This window comes from Anopheles bellator, chromosome 1 (genome assembly GCF_943735745.2).
Source record: "Anopheles bellator chromosome 1, idAnoBellAS_SP24_06.2, whole genome shotgun sequence".
Taxonomy (NCBI): Eukaryota; Metazoa; Arthropoda; class Insecta; order Diptera; family Culicidae; genus Anopheles; species Anopheles bellator.
In genome coordinates, this window is record NC_071285.1 from 14,760,795 (window position 1) to 14,781,980 (window position 21,186).

General features: G+C 47.7%; 6 protein-coding genes across 6 annotated transcripts; 2 read left to right on the plus strand and 4 right to left on the minus strand.

Annotated features, from left to right (window-relative positions):
* Positions 1–562: 562 nt before the first annotated feature.
* LOC131216724 (vacuolar protein-sorting-associated protein 25) lies at positions 563–1,316 on the minus strand. The gene is made up of 2 exons (XM_058211282.1): positions 1,178–1,316; positions 563–1,120 (listed from the first exon to the last, which is right to left on the minus strand). The coding sequence occupies exons 1-2, from the start codon at positions 1,225–1,227 to the stop codon at positions 649–651; spliced, it is 522 nt and encodes a 173-aa protein (XP_058067265.1). The 5' UTR covers positions 1,228–1,316; the 3' UTR covers positions 563–648.
* An 837-nt stretch (positions 1,317–2,153) lies between these two features.
* Positions 2,154–10,022, plus strand: LOC131215091 (uncharacterized). The gene is made up of 2 exons (XM_058209468.1): positions 2,154–4,253; positions 8,391–10,022. The coding sequence occupies exons 1-2, from the start codon at positions 2,154–2,156 to the stop codon at positions 9,066–9,068; spliced, it is 2,778 nt and encodes a 925-aa protein (XP_058065451.1). The 3' UTR covers positions 9,069–10,022.
* LOC131206588 (uncharacterized) lies at positions 5,275–7,801 on the minus strand. Its single transcript, XM_058199201.1, has 2 exons — positions 6,157–7,801; positions 5,275–6,086 (listed from the first exon to the last, which is right to left on the minus strand). Exons 1-2 carry the CDS (start codon positions 7,799–7,801, stop codon positions 5,275–5,277), a joined length of 2,457 nt encoding a protein of 818 aa, XP_058055184.1.
* On the minus strand, positions 9,859–11,439 carry LOC131206597 (CD2 antigen cytoplasmic tail-binding protein 2 homolog). The gene is made up of 2 exons (XM_058199214.1): positions 11,242–11,439; positions 9,859–11,159 (listed from the first exon to the last, which is right to left on the minus strand). The coding sequence occupies exons 1-2, from the start codon at positions 11,382–11,384 to the stop codon at positions 10,211–10,213; spliced, it is 1,092 nt and encodes a 363-aa protein (XP_058055197.1). The 5' UTR covers positions 11,385–11,439; the 3' UTR covers positions 9,859–10,210.
* Positions 11,440–12,261: 822 nt separating this feature from the next.
* Positions 12,262–15,807, minus strand: LOC131211113 (UDP-xylose and UDP-N-acetylglucosamine transporter). The gene is made up of 2 exons (XM_058204471.1): positions 15,024–15,807; positions 12,262–13,579 (listed from the first exon to the last, which is right to left on the minus strand). The coding sequence occupies exons 1-2, from the start codon at positions 15,107–15,109 to the stop codon at positions 12,640–12,642; spliced, it is 1,026 nt and encodes a 341-aa protein (XP_058060454.1). The 5' UTR covers positions 15,110–15,807; the 3' UTR covers positions 12,262–12,639.
* Positions 15,808–18,869: 3,062 nt separating this feature from the next.
* Positions 18,870–20,981, plus strand: LOC131216178 (major facilitator superfamily domain-containing protein 12-like). Its single transcript, XM_058210595.1, has 5 exons — positions 18,870–19,322; positions 19,390–19,712; positions 19,774–20,057; positions 20,130–20,600; positions 20,669–20,981. Exons 1-5 carry the CDS (start codon positions 18,896–18,898, stop codon positions 20,808–20,810), a joined length of 1,647 nt encoding a protein of 548 aa, XP_058066578.1. The 5' UTR covers positions 18,870–18,895; the 3' UTR covers positions 20,811–20,981.
* Positions 20,982–21,186: the final 205 nt, after the last annotated feature.

Consider the following 21,186-nt stretch of genomic DNA (forward strand, 5'->3'; position numbering starts at 1 on the left):
GCTACGAGTGGCGTTGAATTAGCGAACGAAACGAATCACAAAACAGCCTAAACAGCAAAAACACAAACGAACAACGGATAACGGAATTATAGTGGCGGTGGACAAGAAAATGGAACACAAAACAATATAACACCAGAGCGAAGAATGTCGGAAATGTTTCATTAGGTCAGGCAAGCGGTAAGGGCGCAAGATGAGGACAAACCGATTCAATACAAACGCCCACTGGTGTCGAGCTTTGAGCTGGCGTGGCGAAAGCTGCTGAATCCTGATGGAAACGCAATGAATAGTCCAGTCACCCCGTGGCCATGGTACAACGACCACCATTATGAGAAAGGTGCATGCATCCTTCGAAGAATGGCCACTGTTCAGGCATTGGCAACCGACCGAAAAGGTCTCGGAAAACATGTGCGAAACCCGTCTGGCGAACGGGGTTCCGTCACGACGACCCGAACGAGAGCTCAACTTATCAGACTACAGAAAAACAAAGTACCGAAGGGCAAACCCGAACATCTACCGAACGAATGAGATTAATAAAGTTTGGAATTTGAAATGTTACTCCGCCCGTTGCGTTTTATTGGCGCCGCCATCACATTGTATGCATCTGTTTGATTTCCGATCCTGTTCTGGTGCTCCGGTGGCTTTCATTGCTCAGAAAAATTTCACTCCCTCGTTGTCGTCGAACGCAATCAACTCACAGCGTCCCCGTGCTTCGAGTGTTTTCAGTATCTTTTTAAAAACTCCCTGATCGATCCCGTGAAACTCCTCACCGACGCTGGTGTCGCCAGCCACCAGTTCGTAAATGGTGCACACCGTGTTTGTCATCCCGTTAGCGGTGGCCCAGTCGTGCACGAGGTTGGCCCACTCGGCCAGTGTGTGCCAGTAGACTTCCCACTGCTGCTTCCGCTTGTCGATCGGGGCAGCGTGACCCGTTTTCTCTAGCTCCTCCAACACCCACAGTCGGCCGTCCGACGAAAGCTTACGCGACAGCTCCTTATTCACGAACAGCGGAGTATCTTCGGCAATGTTGAGCAGCGCCTGCCGCTCGTGTCGCTGATAATTTAGCACCAGCTCCTTCCAAGTGTTAAGCTGCTGTTCTTTGGTTTTTGGCTGAACTTGCACTCTGCAAACAAGCAACAACTATTAAACACTGCATTTACGAAGAGGTGGCTGAACTTACGTGAAAAATGGTGGAAACGAATATTCCCATGGCCACTCGAAAGCACCCATGGTGGTGCCAGGAAGGCACTGAAGTTAAGTTAAGTTAAAGTTTAGAACCAAAAGTTCTCAGTTCCTAACTTACGTGCCGATGTTTTTGTTTACATCCGTTTCAGTCTGAAGTTTGTCGAGCATCGCCGATTGAGGATGGCAGCACTGCTGTGGGTGACGGCACGAAAATATCCCTTCTTTCCGAAAATACCCCTCGTAAGGCAGTGTGCGTAATGTAGAAACAGCAAAGTATGGAGGTGTGTGTCTGCTTTCGAGATCAGGCGAAAGTCGGTGGTTGCCGAGAAAATATCGTTATTTGTGCTCAGCAACGCGCCGTATCCGAAAGGGTGCGTTTGAGCGCCTATATATTCCTTGTTGTGAACGTCCAGTTTAATGTGAATCGTGTGCTTTAGTGTAACCGTCCAGTACCGTCCCGGCAAACCTCTGCGAAAGTGCGAATGCGTGATTCGCTTAGGCGAAGTAAACCCTCCGTTGATTGTGTTTAATATCTGTTTCAAGTGACGAGTGTATTGTATGTAAGTGTTGTGTATGTAACTGTCTGCCGAAAGTTGTTTTACTGTGAAGCAAAATGCAACAAACTGCATAGAAAGTGTTCGCTACGGAAACGATCTACTTCCCGCTGGCGCTGCAACGAATGTTTCTGCATCGCGTGTATGTGTGCACCTTTTCGTGAAGCCCACAAAATAGCCAATGAATGGCGCACCCAGGAAGAGTAGCCGCCGTGCGTGAGCTAGAGTGAGACGCCGCATAGCTTTCGGTGCGTACACAACCGAAAAGGGGACCGCAGCTGGCTCTGACAGCATAAGACTCTGCTGTGAACAAACGATTGGGGGAAACAGTGAGTGAAACGGTGCGGAGCACAGCGAAGAAACGCCAAAATGGAAGAAGCGGAACAAACTCTGCGATCTTCGTTTCCACCCGGAACAATGGCGGCGGCCGGCAGTAAATGGTCATTCAATTCCAGTGGCGGCTCGGCCACCTCGTCCTTCGGCCAGGACAGCGGCTACACCTCGTACCAGTCGGTGACGCCGAACAACACGTTCAATGCGTCGTCACGCCACGGCGCCTCCGGGACGCTGGCCACCATCGACGAGGCAAATGAAACGGACTGCAGCATGAACGATAGCAGCTCCGGTTTACCGATCGCAGCCCAAGTTCTAACTCCAAACACAGTCGCCAGCATAGATCGTATCTCAAATTTCCACCTTACCACTCCAAAAACACGCCGCTTGCCTTTCGACAGCTTGGCCGAGCCGAGCGTAGGTCCCGTTGACGCTCACGAAGGATCGTTCACGCTGCCAACAACACCGGAACGCAGCGGCTCACGAGGCGGCTCCTTCGGATCGTTTTTGCGTTCGCAATCGTTTGAAACGTATGAAACGCCCTTGCGCTCCGTGAACCGTTCGATCCACCAGCACAGCCAGCAGACACCACACAAGGTGAAAAGTGGCCAATCGCTGAAGCGCAAACTGCCCAGCTTTCGTGACAAATTGCGCTCCGAGGGCGACACCGAGCTGCTACTTCTGGCTGACCTCGAAAACCGTGAGAACGATCCCAATGATTCGCTTGATGCAGACTGCCAGCGTCTTCCGGAGGACATTTCACCGATTCCCAACACGAAACGGCGCAAGCGTCACGATGGCATTGCGGATCTGATGCGCTCCAGCACACCGAAGACGGCCTGTTTCAAGACCGACGAAAATCAGGACGCCAATGTGCTGGCCGGGAAGCGTACGCTTCGCAAGTTTGTGAGCTTTAGCCCGGGCAAGCTGCAAACTGTTCGACACGGAAAGGTCGCCCTGCGACAACAGCAACTGGCTCCTGGAAAAGGGGGTCTGGTGCGCCAGAATGCGTTCACCTGCGGTCCACTAACGCCTGAGAAAAAAGAGAAGCAACCGCTGCGCGTAAGAGAGCCGAAAACAATCCAGGAGGAAGGGGACGAAGAGGCTGTCGGTGGAGAAACGGTCGCGCTGCAATCGATCAACTTGGGAGCGCTTCTCTCGGGACCCATCTTAGAGGGGCAAGGTTCAAAGGACGAAAGTGGGCAGCTCGAAGACACTATCGCGAGGGTGCCATCGTTCGACGACTGCAGTTTAACGCCTTCGAAAGCCTTCGCGACGGAAGACGGTTGCGTGACACGCCATGCGCCAAACTTTTCCTACAGTGCGGCGCTTACTTCGATCGTCGAAGAATCTCCACTTAAATGGCATCTTCTTGCCAGCCCGAAGCAGGCCAAAATAAAACCGTGTCAGGGAGGCTCTGTCGCAAAGTCGGTGCGCAAACTAAAGCGTCTTGGCACGAACGGGAGTAACTCCAGTTCCAGTCTCAGCAGCCCAGGACCACGCTTCGAATCTCGCTCCGCAACAAAGTGTCGCTCCCCGAAGCTTTGTCCCTTTCCGCTGTCCAAGCAAAGACGCACGTGTTACTACGATGGGAAAGAATACGTCGACATCTTGCACCGACTCAATCGCGACGATAAGGATGCGCTCGAAATCGTCCTCGGCCATCTGACCAGCAGTGATCTGGTGCAGGTAGTGCGCGTGTCGCGAACTTGGCGAGCGATTGTTAAGAATCACACCAAAAGCAAGCTACGATTGCACAAGCAACTCAAGAGCGATGCCAAAGAGAAAGAGAACAATTATGACGCTCCGGGTGGTGCTGCGTTTGCCAAGCAGCTGACTAAAGACAATTCCCCTAACATACTGTTCGCCGCATCCGGTGACGGCACGCTACCGGATCCGAATCCACAGCCACCGGATCTCGAAGGCGAATCCCTTCCGGCGGATCTATGTGGCACATTTTCAAGCATCGCGCAGCGCCGGCCTTTCAAACCGTGTAACTCGCTAGACCGAAATTGCAGCAGCAGCACCAGCCTTCTGGGGACTTCGTTTGCATCTGCTTACTTGGGCAATGTTTCGATACCAGAAGTTCGTCGTCGATCCAGTGTTTCGGGAGGGATCGCGATGGCTAAATCGCACTCTCCACCCATCAGCCCATCGAAACGCAAATTCTACAACAACCAAAAGGTGAGTGTAGCTATTTTGTTTTTTACGTTTCTAATGCCTAACGTCTGTGCAATATTTTTTAAGTTTTTGGTTTGAATGAGGAATTTTATATTCTAGTTCAATATTACCATTTTGTTTTAAAAAAAAGGACAGGAGTGAAAAATGTCTATAAATTTTTGATCAACTACGTTCTTGCCGGTGGGCAAATCATTTTATTGTCGACTGGTTCAATCTTGTGCCAACATCAACGCAGATTGGTTTGGTCGGCCAAAAAGCAAGTTCCATGCTCCAACGAAATCTGGATTCTGGATTTATGGTCCTTCGGGGCCGTAAAACCAGCCGGTGCCCAGTGCCTTGCCAACAATCCCCAGAACGCCGGAATATGACCCAACGCTCAGGAACGTTCGAAAATGGGAGGTGTTTCGCGGAGCACTGATTACTTTGGGTTGCGTTACTCGTTCGCTGTCGCTGCTTCGTAACCGCCCATCTTCGTGGCCGCAAACGACAAGGAGCCAAGATGTTTGTACCAAGTTTTCTTCCCTTTATCTTCCCGCGATCGCCAAGTGCGCGTCTAGCGCATGGATGAGAGGATAAAGTATCGATGAACTCACGCCTCATTGTGGTTATGAATTTTTTGTTTGCTACCCCCGTCCGGTGGCCAAAGCGGGAAAAGAAACACGTAAAAAGGCGCGAAAAGATTTGTATGTGCGTACCTCTAACGTACCCGGCGATCACTTTTCGCTTGGTTGACTTTATTTGTTTTGGAATTGTTTATGCCCACAGACGAGAACGCAGGTAAAGCGCACTTTCAATTGTGCCATCGATCGGGCATTTTTTTGGCGCGAAAATGGACGGTACAGCAAGATTCTTTCGTCGAAGAAAAAGCTTCCAAATAACACGACGTGAAGGATTCTCCCACTCTCGAAGCAGAATTGTTACTCTATTTTTAATATCACAATAACGAACTGTAATGTAATTAAAATGCTTTCCCGTCATCTAAAATTTACTTAAGTGGGTTGTAAAACGTGTGGCCGACCTTTGCTCATATCAGATCGCTTGGAAGCAGTTGCGTTTCACCTTCGGCCAAATAGATGAGCAACGCTTTCCGGAGCAGCAGCATGCCGAGGTGTTTCCGTTGTTTCATCGGCCATGACAGGCTCTTGCCGTAGTAGTCGCCCCGCTTGAGGTTGGTAAGATTTGGAAGCCCGATCGCATCGATGATGGCCGCCTCCCGTGTGTACGCTTCTGCCGGCATAATGTTGTGAAAAACGTGCAGACAAACGACACCCTTTCCGGCGCCCCAAACGTCGATGATGCGATTCAACTTCCGGCTGTCAGGCGCCAGCTGTCGTTTTCGGACAATTCTAGCCCCTTGCTGTCTCCGGTGTCGAGCAGAAATGTGTCCATCGTTCGTGACCTTCTCTTCCTCGAACTGAAAAATGATTTCTTCCTCTTCGACCACCAGTTCATCGGAAGGATTCTTTTCGTCACTGGCCACCGGGCAGACAACGGCATCATCTCGCTGCTGGTACAGTTTCATAGCATCGTAAAGGTGACAATAGGGGCGGCTGCTTTTTCCCTTTCCGACGTAGAACACCGACGCCAGGAACCGTTTCCAGAGTTCGTGCGGCTCCAGGTGTTGCTGTTGGGCGGGCAAGTTGTCGCTAATGCATGGATCAATCAGTAGATAGATGAAGCTTTTCTTCAGGTGTCCCTCTCGAAGAGTGCGTGCCACTTTGGGGTTGACTGACTGAAAATCGTTCGCCATTTCCTGCTCCAACCGCTGGTAGTCGTCGATGATTTTCGCAAACACGTCCTCCCGCCGTACGGTCGCCATCAGCTCGACGGAATAGTCTGTAAACAAAATAAAATTTTGTTGGTTAATAATGCAACACGCCAGAAGTCCCAAAAAGCGGATACACACTTGGTGTTACGGTGTCGCTTCTGGCGGCCAAACGTTCGGGATGGCGTCGAAATTTTATCAACTTTCGAAGGTACAATTTTTTTGTGCCCTTCGTGATTGGTCCTGGCGGTTCGCCAAAGTTGGTCAGTTCCACTCGTAGCGCATCGGTGTCGTAGTCCAGCGGAGGTAGCGTCACTGCTGTAGATTGACTGCTTAGTGAAGGATTTCTATTCGGAAGGCCCTTGCCTATGGTGGTAAAAACAATCTCTCCTTCCTCAGATAGAATCTGCACCTTCGGAACAGCCAATGCTGTCTGTGCAATCGGAACGGTGGTCATTTTTTTCTCCCGAAAAACTACTCCAGCTTCGTCATCGGTGTGAATGTATTCTTCACTAATTTGAACAATAACTGTGCCCAAATTGCTGGTATTATGTTCTCCGATACTTTCATCGGTCGCCGGTATCTCTTCGATGATTTCGTGATCTTTTTTCGGTTGTGGATCGATAGGTTCGTCTTTTAGATCGTCTTCGGATTTGGTTTTATCCAACTCTGGTGCCTGCCTTGGTTCACATTCTAGTTCAAACACGGATTCATGCTCTGACTCCAAGACCTGTTCCCGCTTGCTCTGTTCTGTTGCTGTGATGAATGTTTCCTCTACCGCATCCATGAATGAATGCTGCGCAAGGCTATCAGAGAAAAGGTTCAGCATACGGTCTATATCATCCAATTTACGACTGATGGTATCACGTTCGCGCAATTCGGCTACCTTTTCCCGCCAGCACGCAACGAAGGACATTCGGCGTCCACTCGCTGGTTCTTCCTGTCGCGTAAAATTTTGTAGGTTTCTCTCGGTCAACTCGAAGAGATTGGTGCGTTCGGTCACGGGTGGGGTCGCAGTCACAATCTCTTCGCAAGATCCCATTGCTGCGGGAGGAGTATTTTCGCGCTCACTGGTAATGGATTCATCCGGAAAAAGCGTTGTATTAACAGTCTTATTTAGGGGTTTAAAGCGATTCTTGCGGCGGTGCGTTATGTTCACATAGTAAGGACTGGTGACATCGAAGTTGTAGTGTTCTTTATTCGGTGTATAAGCGCTATCGTCCAGTGCCTGGGGCACCGGTAGCGCTTTCCCTGGCGGCATTCGTTCTCCGTACCCTTTTCTTAGGCGCATACTGGGCGACAGCATTAAGTTCTTCTCCAGATGCTGCTGCTTTTGCTGCAATCCTTTTCGCTTCTGTTCCATTTTCTGTTCAAAAATATAATTCTGCAACAGTTGCACCACCTCAAAATGGCCCTCTTCGATGGCGTGCTCTATCGGCGTCCTTCCATCATCGTCGACGTGTTCCACAATTCCACCGGCTTGCAGTAGCAACTTTACGATTCCTGTTCGGCCCAGATTGGCGGCCACATGTAACGGTGTCACCAGCTGCACCGAGGTTGGTAGATTGGCATTCCCACCATATTGTAGCATCAAGGCCGTCGCCTTTTCGGCAAAGCACAATTCGTCGGCTCCGATGACCAGATGTATCGGCGCGACGTCCTTCTCAAGCACAATGGTATTTGGGTTCGCCTTATGTTTTTCAAGCAGCACGCGCATCCCATCGATGCACTTATCCTCGATAGCATCGAGAAGACATAGGGCCAGATATGTTTCTGCGCGCGACATCTTGGGGCAGTCAAAGACAAACTTATTTAATAACACGAAGGTGCGCGAATAATATACACGATAGCAAAACACACGCAATGGCGCGGTGACGCTATGTCTACTGAGTTTGGGATGCAACGCCGCAAAATGACGACGCTAGCAGCGAATGCGTAAGTGTTACGCGTTTAGCATGATCGGTTCACTTCTGCGCAATCCAAAAAACATCAAATATTGTGCGAAAATATCATCTTAACAACAGTTTAAAATTCGTGGGACGAATTAGATTTTAGTGTTGTAAATAGAATAAAATTTTACTATCGTTCAGGAAGTCCGTTACAGCACAAAATGCTTAAACTCGGCGATAAGCGTCGTCCGTATACAATGCGAGCTCACCAACACCACTAAGCAAGAGTGAAGCGGGTTTGACAGTTACCATAGGAACGAAAAAGGGATATTTTACTTGCTGTCAAATAATCGCACTATGTGTTTACGTTCGGCTGGTAACAAAACACAGTGATGGCAATTATTTTAAAACCCTAACGAAGATACGAAGAATTAAACGAAGAAGAGAAAACCTTACAACTTATTTCTCTGTTTCCTATTTTTCTAGGTTGCATCTCATCTGAAAGAATCGGAACAGCTAAGACCTTGCCCACGGTGCGAGAGACCCAGCAGAATAATTTTCTCACGCAGCACAAAAGGTGGAAATCGATCAACGCGTGCGAATGTGGTTGCGGCGCGTTTAGATAAATCATACACGATGCCTGATCCGGACACTAATGGCAACACCGCGATCGCCGACGGCAGCGGATATATTGGCGAGGATCAAAGACGCAACGCAAGTACTGAAAATGATCACTGCAAGAGTACCAACTCTCCGGATCGCATACGGCGCAACCTGTTTAACACCAGCAGCGACAGCAACGGGTTAATAACTACCCCCTCTGCGGGCAAACAAAAGCATCATGTCGCCAGTGGTCGCCAAAATTCGTCTGAACCTGTCGTCGATCGCATGAAACTGCGCAGCATGACAAGTAATGGCACCAAAAGCGTGGAATCATCGTTGGCAGTGGCCGACGACACGGGTAACGAGTCCAAGTGTGACTACGCTATCTGCAGCGGACAGAACTGTGGGTTCACGTTCTGTATTCAGTGCCTGTGCGAGCATCATCCGGACCATGTTTGCATCGGTCTTGCCCCGAACTCACCCAGCCGGGAAGAACGGGGCCGACCGAATGTGGCTTGCACCCGGCAAAGCCGTCGCTCCCTGCAACGACTGTGCAAGTAGCGGGACGATGCAGGACAATGATCGTGATCAGTGGACTCTGTGAAAACCAGTACAAGTAGTAAGCGATTATCGCTCCATTCCAGTTCATTTTTTCTATGTCTTCAATGTGTCCGTCTTTTTGATACTTCATGCTTTTTTGATTCATATTTTGCGTACTTTTTGTTTTGCACTCCTTTTTTTCATTTGTTTGAGGTTTTCCATTCAATTTTTGATATCATTATTTAAACTAATAGAATCCTCCACAGCTTTAGTCATAAGAAATCCCTAAGGACGGTGTTGTGACGATGAGAGACGCGTGTCAGCGAAGCCAACGGACAGCGAATAGATAGTGAAAGTGGAAAAAAGATAACTCAGACTTACATCAGGAATGGAGCAGAAGTTTCTAGAATTTTACAGTGTTTGACCGTTCTTGGGACTTTTGGGAAGATTCAGTGACTAAAAGATGGAAAAGACAACAGCATATGAGATTTCAGCCCCCATGACCACGGTTTAGTATTAATCAAATAGCACGTTTCGAGAACATCGGCGATGTAGACAACCATTTTCTCAGGCCTCGAATTTAGTTAGTTAAGTGTTTTTAATTGTGCCCCTAGTGTCGCAACGGAGACGAAGATTAGGTTGAGCCAATGAGTTTCCTTCAAGTCGACCGGCATCCAAAATAAGACTTAGGTTTAGTTTTATCTTTTATTCCTAAGAACAAACATAGCGACTGAGCAGTAGAGTGTCTGGAAAGACACAACCTCAAAAGAGTGCAGAAGAACCCCTTTTGAGCGAATTTATTTAAGTCGGAATTTGGCATAGTGAATGGCAAACGGAACAGGTACTAAACACAGACAGGCAGCCAACAAGAAAGAGAACCAACGAAGCAAAGGTTTGTGCTTAAACCTGTTGAAAGTGCATCATGTCGTCACGTTTGCTGGTATCCCACTTTAATCTAACATCACCATCGCAAAGGGGGCTATCGAGCACAATTGAGTTTTTGATAGTTTTTTTTTTTATAAAATAAAGTTTCTTGTTAAAGATCATCTTCAGAGTGTGGTTCACCCGCTTCGAAGCCATGTGAGAATTCCATCACATCAGTGCTAAGTGGGGTTGTGTAACTCGTTTTGGCAGATGTGCTTTTTATTAACTGTAGTTTCTGTCTACAAATACAAATCAAAGTCGATTCGAGCGGCGGAATAGAATCGCGCGTCGTCACTATCAACTTTGCGCACGAAAGCCCCGTTTCCGAAACGACCTTCCTCGGCGTATGTTTGCATCTGTTCCGTAGTGAACGGACCATGTACTGTTTCGGTGTCCTGTTGCTCCTTGTACTCCCACATTAGTTTTTTCCCCTTCTTGTTGTCTTCGTCATCCTCCCCACGATCAGCGGCTGTCGTAGTATCAACCTTATCACTCTTTTGTCCAGTAACGCCGTCCAGTTTGCTCTTCTCTCGACTATCGAAATCGTCCGCATACATATCCAGCTCATCAGCCGGCTCTTTTTCGCCCGACTCTGGCTGTGGGTGTGCCTTCCGATCCGCGCCCGACACCTTCCGCTGGATCATTTCGAACGTTTCCTCGTACACGTCCATGTTGCCGTTGTTTGTGAGGATATCGTTCGACAGGGCCGTCAGTTTGGTGATCTTGGCACTGGCTTCGTCCGGTGTTTGACCAGCCTTTTTCAGCTTCCAACGTTGTGCTGTAGTCAGCTTCGCCGTACCTTTACCCAACCGTTGAAGTGCTCGCTTGACCGACTCCTTGGGCTCCATAAGTTCCAGCATCTGGCGATAGGTGCCAATGGAATCGAACTTTGCCGTATTTTCTGCGTCATCATCTTCCGAATCGGAAGAATCAGCCAACCCACGATTTTCGCCCTTTGCCGGACGCTCCTTGTAGGTTGGATCGTTCTTCAGCTTCACCCAGTCGATGTTGTCCAGCCAATGGTCCTTCACTTCAGCTGTCTTTTTCCACAAGTAGTGTCCGTCGGCGTCGAAGTGGCCTTCCTCCATCTCTTCTTTCATGTTGAAGGGAGTAATTTTTGTCTCACCATCTGTCCGCGCCATCCCCTCTTCCTCGCCCATGATTTCATTATCATCCAGCACATTGTACCTGAAAATCGTTAAAGCAATCAATGTGACTTTTGTGTGGAAAACATTCCCAGTTATTTATTGCGCGGTACCCGGATACTTACGGCGCGTCATCGCCACTGTCGTCCTCTTCGTCCGAATCGAGCGTATGCTTGCTTGTGGAAGGTTGATTGTTCTGCTTATCACGCACTAAATCGTCCAGATAGTTATCTTCCTCAACGACATAACTAGCCTTGCGTTTGGGCATTTTTCTTTGAGCTAAAACACTGCGAGTTAGATCCGACGGAGAAAACGAACGGCATTTGCCGTTCACAACATAAACAATCATTGATAGCCAACTGACAGCATGCGCATGCTGTCGGTAAACCTGTCGACAGTGCAAAGATTGTCTATTTCTCCGTTAAGCATCAAGAAAGTTCAAATTACATTTTGAAGAAAACATTGATATATTTTAAAAGTTTTATTCATGCCTTATGCCCGGTCCACACGCTACGATACCGATGCGATGTCGGCGTAATTGACGTCTCTCGGAGACGTCATTAATATCACGGACGCAGATCTACAAATCTGAACAAACGAGCATCAATTTGTGAACAAATTTCAAACAAGTGCCAGTTTGTCGGTTGGACATATTGGAATCAGCCATGGAAGCAACACTGTGTTGGTTTGCCTTACCATTGTGCTTTTCGGTTAAAAAGCGAAAAAAGAACGTGCGAAGAGGTTACATTGTCGAAGAAATGGCTTTTAAATGGCATCGTATGCCTCCGTCTTTTTATTGCGATCACTATATTTTTTATTTTTTAGTTGCCAAAGACATGGCAGACTTTCGTAATTTTTTATAAATTCAGTTAAACACTTTCGCGAACGTTGACGAAGCGTCCGAAATATAAATAAGAGGCCAAAACAAAACATCAACAAGTCAACCGACAAACTGGCAATTGTTTGAAATTTGTTCACAAATTGATGCTCGTTTGTTCAGATTTGTAGATCTGCGTCAGTGACATTAATGACGTCTCCAGAGACGTCACTTACGCAGACATCGTTATCGTTATCGTAGCGTGTAGACCGGCCATTAGAGGTTAGATTAAAGTTCAAGCACCCAACCAATCATCTATTTTATTCGAATTTATTCCGCTATTGAAGTATAAAGAAATTGACAACAAGAACGTCGGGTTTTGATTAAAAGAATGAATTGAAACCATGTTTAATCACAACCTTATTCTGCACAGTTGATGGCTCATTTGATCCCTCAAATCGCACAATGTACAGAGAACGTAAAACTGAAGGATAGTAGAAGAGTTACATACAAAAACGCTCTGGTTGCTTATGTGCTAAACATAAAAGGGCCGCTTCCCAGAAGCTTATCCATCTAAATCAACATTCTCAATTTTTCTTACATCTTTTAAAATATCCTTACTATATACTACACCAGCCTCTTGTTTGTCGGTTTTACTGTGACAACAATATTCTTATAGCGATCACTGAAAAATGTTGCTACCCTCTCAATTCGCCTTCTTCTTGTCTCCCACAGCCTTCCCTGCGCCACTGAGTGCGTCTCGTACCTTCCCCACTACCTCCGTGAAGATTATCGTTCCGACAAACACGAGCAGTGTGCCAATCCAGTGGTGCACGGTGAACGGATTGCTGAAGTACACGATCGAGAAGAGTAGGGAAACGAACTTGCGCAGCGTTACCACCAGTGTCACGGTCAGTGAAGAGCATTCCGTTGTAAGCACGTACACGGAGCTGATGCAGACATACTGCGTCAACACATTTCCCAGCAGATAGAGCCACGTGATGGGAACCGAGATGCCCAATAGCGGCAGCGGCTGCGGCGGGCTCGCGTTGGCCAGCTGCAGATGGTCCCAAATGTTACCCGCAAGCAGCGCAAAGAACGGCAAAGGCAAGAGATGTGTGTAGAAAAGGGCTTCCTTCGGGTGCTTGCCATAGCGCTTGTAGAGCACCTCCTGGTAGAGGCCCATCCGCGCGGACACGAAGAGGGCCAGTGTCAGCAGCGCAATGCCCAGCGTCCACCAGAAAAACACGGCAACCGGATCGTCATCGCCTTCACCCTTCAGCACCTGCGTGCTCTCCACCCGGCTGCCGGACACGATCGTGCAGGTGACAATGCCGGCCGTTATCATGCCAACCGACAGGTACTTGGAGAAATCATACCGCTTCTTCAGGATCACGATTCCCATCATCATGTTGGCGATCAGCGACCCGGCCCGGAAGATCATGTGCAGCGGCATCGGAATGTTGAAATCGAAAGCATAGTTGTTGCAGACACTGGCGACGAAAAACATCATCACCAGGATGGTGTAGTCCTTTAGCCCAATCCGTGGCCGCACCGTGCCGCATTTCGACGTGAAGAGGAAACCCTCGATGGCGATCAGCAGAAACTGAAGGAAGGTGATCAGATTACCGGAACCGGGATCGATTCTGGGGAGTAGAGGAATGTACGCAATGAGGCGGTAAGTATTTCGTCCAATTTAAAACAAATAACTCCTGTCGCAAAGCGATTGCTGGATCAGCGAATGTCAAATGCATATAAAAAACAAGACGGGAATGTAATTGATCATGGTGCTCAGAAAACATAAATTTTCTACACGTTTTCAAATCTTATCTACCGTTCGATGGTGCTTACTGTTCTCTTATCATTGAGAAATGTTCATCAAGACGCAATGTTATCTTTCCTGGTTGGAATGAAACAATGGTTCATCATGTACGGAGCATTTGATAAAAAAATGATAAATGCAATTGTAATAGAAATGCGTGTAATATTACACTATGCAATTCTGCTTTCCGTTGCGTTGCTTCATCTTTATCATCCGAAGCGCTACTCAAAGATCCTTCGGCCACCTGTTTCTCTGTTTGCGAAACTCATTCCTTTGACGTACGCAAACCATGCCAAACAACGCACGCGCCATGGCCTCGTGAACTTACTTAACCTGAGTTGCTTCTGCGACGAAGTGACAAGGTGAGTATTTGGACAGCTGTCTTGTGCTAAAAAAAAGTGCTCTTCTAATTTATCCCAAGACATGTGCCTCGTAAGAAAAAACGGAAAGCAAAATTTTACTTTTATTTAAGTTAATTTTGATTTAATAGTTTAATAGGCTAATTTCATCGACTCATAAAGCTGAAACCTACGAATTTGTTTTATGTATTGGTCAAGTTCAAACGAACAAGGTCGCGCAAACGAACCTGTGAGTGGTTCTTTCTCTCGTGAATTAACGATCGGCAGCCATGCACTGCACGATGCAACGGACACACGTGCTCGTTCGTGCAAATCGCATCAGTGCGTCAGATCTTTACACCGACCGACGATTGCCCGTTTTATATACGCCCCTATCGTCTAGTGTTTCCGTTTCTATACCATAAAACACTGCGCTAATCGTATGAAGCGGTGGCCTCATTTGTCCAACATTGTATCACAGTGAAAATGCCGTCCAACTTTCTATTGTTTGAACATTAACTCAATTCGTTTTTTCCCTATTGAACTATTTGCCCTTTATATTTTGGCCAAGGTGCATGATTGACTATCAGTAAATATTGTCGTTACCAACTAAGACGCTGGTTGCGTGAGATTTTAAAGTGCCCTCACGTTTCTTCTCCGTTGCTTTGTTGACTGATCATTGGCGTGGTGTCTAGACGCAAACGTGTGGCACCATGATCCGCACTTTTAATGGGTGATAACGTGATAACGTGAGGATGACAAGAAAAAACGTCGGCATCTAAAACAGCTGAGGGTTCGCTTCGTAGCACGATGCGACAAACGCGCCAAACATCGGCACGCAAAGTGGAAGAGAAACGATTACATAAGCCCAAAACAGGCCAACACGCATAATACATAAATTTGATAGCAGCAGCGTTGGGAATGACTTACTTCACTAGCAGCTCGAGAAACACCACGTTGCTACAGCAACCAACAAACACCATCACAATGGCAAGGGCGGCTTTCATGTTCACCATTTTTAGGACGGGGCGGAGGATAACGATTTCGTGTCAACTTCAACGGTAGTTACTCTTTATCGCAATTGAGACCCTCTGCTGGCAACACTGGCAATCCTTCAATACCAAGGTCACACTGCGAAGGACACCGGAAGTGCGAAACGGAGCACAATTACACTAGCCAATGCCTGACCTGACGATCGCACACGTCGATCAGCTGAATGAGGAACTGTGTGGGGGACTTTATTTTCGGGTTTCACCACCGACGGAAACCCGAATCCAGTTTTCGGTGCGCAAGGTGTATCGTGATCGCGTAACACCCCTTCAGTCTATACCGCTACGAATGGCCACCCGGCAACAAATGACGGCCAATTTCTCAGCATGCGGACGAGCGCCAGTCGCTCCCGGCGTGGCCAATGTTTGATGATTGCAAAGATGAAAGTCACTGTTGGACCGGTCCGTGGGTGGGAGACGAACCGCGAAACCGTTTGAGAAGGAGACAACCGAGCACAATAGGTAGCGCTCTTACGAACACACGATTAGGAGAATTCATAGAAGACGTTTGTGGTCGTTTCACATCAATCACTATTAGAGAAAAATCACAGGCAACAACTAACATCGCGCATAAAACGAAGCAACATTCCGGAAATTTTTTGATTCCGGTCCAAGGCCACGATTTTATTTCACAAACGCTTTCTTTGCCGATGCGGCAAATAAGAATTTACTCCCGCCCCTCCCCTTCTAGTGTTGTGTTGGTAAGAAACAGCTGTCAGATGGAACCCGAGTGGTGAATTCCGTTTGTTTACATCGCCAGTGTTGCCAGTAGAGAGATCAGTGCATGGTGCAAAATTCACCTAATTTAAAAACATGGTACAAATTTGAAATTTACAAATGAAATTTAAACGACTTGTTCCTAATTTAAACGACGTCGGAAAAGACTTTTGGTTAGCTCCATCATTCCATCTTCTGCAATTTAAAATTGGAAAATAACGCTCCTCGGAATGATCTTAAAGAACGCACAAGCCTAACGTGTCGCTCGTGAGTAAACAAACACCAGCTGATAAGAACACTTTCTTTCCGCACCCTTTCATCAGAACTGAACGCCCTTTCAGCGAACCGTTGGATTGGGAACGAGCTGCGTATTGAACATCGAACTGAATAAATATTTACCCTCCCTCGTGACCAACCACGAAATGATGGGCTCCGAAGCCGCACGAGAAAGAGTCATAAATTCTTTGTGAAAATGCAGTGCACCAGCCAGTGCACATCGCACTTTACATGATAATGCAATAATCACTCATCTTTTAAAATCTGCCTCTTAAGGCTTCGGTCACTGTGTTGTAATCACCTTCTAAAGGGACGCCGGCAAACTGAGTCCTGTGTCTGTCACTCGCCGACAAACCGGCGTTTGGGTAGGAAAATGAAAGTTTCCGGCGGCCCGGCAAGAAGCCGGTTTACCCCTTTTACACGGACTCCATTACGCGACAGGTTACAGCACATTGCATAATTGAAATGTGAACGAGGAAAGAAAGGATTGGCATCGGGTTCGGGGATTCCTAAGCCGACAAGGACCTTGCTTTTAGCGTGCAGTCTAGGAGCACGTGTTAATATCCTCACGTGCAACATTGTGGTGGCTGGAATTTTGCAACGAGTTCAAACTGAATTCTTCACGAGGCATTTCAAGGTGTAGAACTTCTCTTGCCGCTGGAGCAATGTCTTCACGAGCTCGTTTGTGAATGAGTCTTTTCCTTTGAAGCATGTCTACCTTCTGCAGACCTGCGACAAGAATTCACTTCTATGGCTTTTCACGTTGCGTACGAAATATCATTAGTTTCGAATTCGTGTTAGTATCGGTTACAGCTTTGTTCCCCTGGCGCTTGACCGACAATGATGTCGGGTACAAAAGTAAGACAACATTCTGTAAAAAAATTGCTGTGAGGTTTTCCAATTCCAAACTTGTTTTTCCGTTTACTCCGCCGTGTTAATGGGCTTTTGATGGACAGAATCTCGTTAACCTTTCGACATCTCATTAAATTGGTTGAAATTATATTGAGTCGCCAATTTTCCCCCTCGCTGACCTCAAATCATGGAACGATCAAATTGAAATTTAAAAATATTAAACCGAAAATTCCGTAAAGTACCTACGATCCTAGTTGTAGTTAATGGACATCAAAGTTGTAAAACGGCTCTTCGCAGAAGAAGCAAGACATCCGCGGCCCATACATTGTTTCGGTGCCAACCAGGTCGTCGAAGCCATATATGCGTTGTTGGCCTGCGATTAAGATCCGGTCCCGATGGGTTGCTCAGTCTCCGGTTGGCCGGCTTCGCGATAGGACAAGCGCACAGTTCGAACCGATTAAAAGCGCTGCCCATTGGGTTCAGTGATTGCAGAATATTTGCGTTAATTAAAATCCGGTTCCCGCAATCTCTTCGATCGGCGTGTAACACGTGTAATAGCGAGAAGAACAATGCGCGCCTACCTTCCGGCCAGTGTTGGATACACAGCGAATCGCCACTAGTGTGGGTGTGAGACTGGGGAGCAAAACAGTTGGAGAAATCATCCAGCGCCGTCCGTGTAGTGGTGTGCACGACTCCATCTGGTTGGCTGGCACGAGGGGACGAATTATTGTGTTGACGCTAAGGCCAGTGTTGATATCGTTATTGATAAACAGTTCGTGCTCGAGCGCGCCATTCTGTCGTCAGCCGAAAATCCATAGTTGTCAGCACGTCGAGATGAACGGAGAGACAACCCATTTCCTCGCGAATTGGTGGTGAAAGGGCTCAAGGTGGTTCACTCGCAACGGAATCGTCTACGGCCATGTACAGCTTCACCGTGGGACGGAAATACCTGGTGGCAAAAGAGCCCGTTTAAGTGGCGTGGATGGCTTCATCCCCACCGTAAATCCGTATCGTTCGAGTGCTTGTGTTGGTGATTGCTGGGCAAGTTTTCTTTGTGCGAAGCGCGTACAATTCCAGCGAAATCTGGTCCCGCGGTATCACAGTATTACTTCCACAATCGGCAAACGTAAATAGTGAGGATAGTGCTCCAGTGCCTTGCGAAAAGTGATATCTCCGGCCGCTGCGTATTTCGTGGTTCCTGCGGAACAGCTGATTGCAAAATTGTAACGCCAGCTCCCTAGCAACAACACCAGCTTGGCAACCCGTTAAAGCAACGATCCTGAGCTAATGATCCGGCAAAAGTAGCAGGGTGCAAGTGAACGTTGCCAAGGGATACGGGGCTGCGATGGAAACTTGAATTTAAAAAAACTAGATTTACAGCTACTTCAAAGGAGTTATCTTGGACTAAAAGGTAATAGATCAACTAGCGGCAGCGCGATCAAAAAGACAAAATCACGCTAAGTGGATGAGAAAACATATGGTACATTGAAAGCTAATTTTCAGTACCCCAAATTGGACTATTTTTTCTAAACACTTCTGTCAAATTCATACGATTCATGATGGACACTTTTCAGTTTTTTTTAATGGTGTTCTCAAATATCGTGCTTTTGTCCCAATCACAACAAACCGTTTCGGTGACTGATCGCGCTTTCTGTCGCGCTACTTTCCTGTTTTGCTTTCGCTCGAATATGGATCGTGAGTAATGCGAGGAACAAAGCATCAACAGATTTTGCGAAACGACACGTATGCGCTTCTGAGGATCGCATAGTTTTTTTTTCAATCCCTCCTCTGTAAGGGAGTCTTCTTTTATACATTTTCGTTCATACAACCATCTAACGAAGCATTATTTTATGTTGTATCATTTTTCAATCCTAGCTCATCTCCGGGTCGAGTGTGTTTGTGTGCAAAATGTCGAAAAGTTCCGGCCATAAAACGCCCCTCGCCAACGGCAGCACAACGATCCATCGGTATGGATCGACGGTCGAAACGCTGGTAAATGGTGGCCCCGTGGAGCACCACAGCCCCATCGAAACAGATACCATAACGCCAATAGCAGCTCAGACGACAGAAGAAATGGAGAGGAGCCTGCTGGAAAAACGGTCCACGTTACGGATGTGCGAAAAAATTGGCTACGGATTGGGTCACGTGTACAATGATCTTTGCGCCGGCGTCTGGTTTAGCTACACACTTCTGTTTATGCAGGGCGCCCTGGGCATGCCGGCGGCCGAGGCCGGAGCAATGGTTATGCTGGGCCAGGTTGGTGACGCCATCGCTACGCCCATCGTGGGGCTTCTTACCGATCGGTATGGGACCAAGCGTCAGTGGCATATTTTCGGTAAACAAAACTCTGCTTACGAAATTTCCAGAAATCCAAACTAATGTATCTTCGCCTTTTTCTTCAGGTACCTTCATAGTTTTTCTAACGTTTCCGATGATCTTCTCACTGTGTCCCTGGTGCACGGTGGCCCCACACTGGTGGGAGATCGTTTACTTCGTGGCTGTGATATTGGCATTCCAGTTTGGGTGGCCCATTGTGCAGGTCACACACCTGGCGATGATCCCGGAGATATCGCGCACCCAGAAGGACCGTTCGGATCTGACGGCGATCCGCTACTCCCTGTCGATCGTCTCGAACGTTGTCGTGTACATTGTCACCTGGGCGGTGCTTCGCAATCGAACTAGCACCGATAACCAGATCGGTCCCGGAGATGCTTACCGATTCCGGGTAAGCATCGTGCTGGTTTTTTTTGGCGTTTTTTGGACATCCACTTTATCTTTATCCATAGGACATTTCGCTCATACTGACCCTGGTGGGTGTTTCCATGTCGGTGCTGTTTAACTTCTCGCTCACGTTCACCGGGTACGAGCACCGGAGAAGTACTGCCCTCCAGCACAACATTATCCGTTCTCCTACGGCCCCACACACGGACGAAGATCCCGAGCGTGAAAGGTTGCTTGGGCCCCCATCGCAACACCCGGGGGGTTCTTCAAACGGGCCGGACGCAGTGGTGCTGCGGAAACCAAAGAAAAACTTCTTCAAATCCCCTCTATTGTACCAAAATGCGTTACTGTAAGTACTGGTGGTCCTAAATATGTAACAAACGTGTAATAATCTGCGTAATTTTTCGTTTCCCTCTTCTAGGTACGTCTTTTCCAGACTGTTTATGACGACGTCGCTAGTTTACATGCCGCTTTGGTTAGATGAACGCGCTTACCAGCCAGACACTACGCCAACGGAAAGTAACGCTAGTGTCGAGCATTTGGCCACCGTTCCCTTGGTATCGTTTCTGGCCTCGTTCGTCGCTTCGCTGGTGCTGAAGTACACCAATCGTTTCATCAGCAACAGTCTGGTTTACTTCATCGGTTCCATTGTCAGTATTAGCGTTTGCCTCTGGATTGCGCTTACGGCCACATCCGCTTCCTTCAGCACGTTTGCACTGTTCGTGATTGCCTCGCTTTTCGGGGCCGGCAGTTCCATCACCATGGTCAGCAGTTTGTGCATCACCGCGGACATGATTGGGAAGCACGCGGATCAGAGCGGAATCATCTACTCGGCGGTTACTTTCGCCGATAAACTGGTTACTGGAGTGGTTGTCGTCATCATCGAATCGGTGTATGTTGGGCGTTGAGTCGTTGTTTTGCTTATGCTGATCGGTTTACTTTCCGTCCGTTCCATTTTAGTAAATGCCATGACCGAACCGATTGTCCAGAGTATTATCGGAGCGTTTTGTCGTACGGATGCGGATTGGCGGCGATTCTCGGGTGTCTCACGCTGACCACGTTACTTTGCACAACTGCTAGGACACGCGCCAGAACCCGGTAGCCTTTGAGGTAGTATGGAAAGCAGACAGCAAAGCGAGGCTCTGTTATATATTTTCTTAAATATTTTATTTGTTTAATCTAACTGAACACCTCTAGATAATGTACCCTCGGACCATAGTGCGAAATACAGATAAATCAGTCTATGGTGCCTTTTTTACTTGATGAAACCATTTATACAAAGCGTGGATTTATTAAACCGACTGTAATTCTTCGAAAGTACACTAAGTTGATACGACTTATTGGGGTGAAACCGCACCTTGGCACTCAAGGGTTGGGTGCTGTCTAACGCACGGTCAACTGACAGCACGGCGGCCGAGCTGTCAACCGGACTGGCAACCCTGGCAATGTTGTTTTTTCTGTTCTTTTCTTTTTCTGCT

Excerpts from the sequence above, each read along its gene's own strand:
- LOC131216178 (XM_058210595.1), top strand. The coding sequence starts at position 18,896 with ATGTCGAAAAGTTCCGGCCATAAAACGCCCCTCGCCAACGGCAGCACA. Across the intron at positions 19,713-19,773 it reads GAGATGCTTACCGATTCCGG|GACATTTCGCTCATACTGAC; the intron begins GTAAGCATCGTG and ends CTTTATCCATAG. Across the intron at positions 20,601-20,668 it reads GTCGTCATCATCGAATCGGT|TAAATGCCATGACCGAACCG; the intron begins GTATGTTGGGCG and ends GTTCCATTTTAG.
- LOC131211113 (XM_058204471.1), bottom strand. The coding sequence starts at position 15,109 with ATGGTGAACATGAAAGCCGCCCTTGCCATTGTGATGGTGTTTGTTGGT. Across the intron at positions 13,580-15,023 it reads TTTCTCGAGCTGCTAGTGAA|AATCGATCCCGGTTCCGGTA; the intron begins GTAAGTCATTCC and ends TCTACTCCCCAG.
- LOC131215091 (XM_058209468.1), top strand. The coding sequence starts at position 2,154 with ATGGCGGCGGCCGGCAGTAAATGGTCATTCAATTCCAGTGGCGGCTCG. Across the intron at positions 4,254-8,390 it reads AATTCTACAACAACCAAAAG|GTTGCATCTCATCTGAAAGA; the intron begins GTGAGTGTAGCT and ends CTATTTTTCTAG.
- LOC131216724 (XM_058211282.1), bottom strand. The coding sequence starts at position 1,227 with ATGGGTGCTTTCGAGTGGCCATGGGAATATTCGTTTCCACCATTTTTC. Across the intron at positions 1,121-1,177 it reads TCGTTTCCACCATTTTTCAC|AGTGCAAGTTCAGCCAAAAA; the intron begins GTAAGTTCAGCC and ends GCTTGTTTGCAG.
- LOC131206597 (XM_058199214.1), bottom strand. The coding sequence starts at position 11,384 with ATGCCCAAACGCAAGGCTAGTTATGTCGTTGAGGAAGATAACTATCTG. Across the intron at positions 11,160-11,241 it reads GACAGTGGCGATGACGCGCC|GTACAATGTGCTGGATGATA; the intron begins GTAAGTATCCGG and ends AACGATTTTCAG.
- LOC131206588 (XM_058199201.1), bottom strand. The coding sequence starts at position 7,801 with ATGTCGCGCGCAGAAACATATCTGGCCCTATGTCTTCTCGATGCTATC. Across the intron at positions 6,087-6,156 it reads AAGCGACACCGTAACACCAA|ACTATTCCGTCGAGCTGATG; the intron begins GTGTGTATCCGC and ends TTTTGTTTACAG.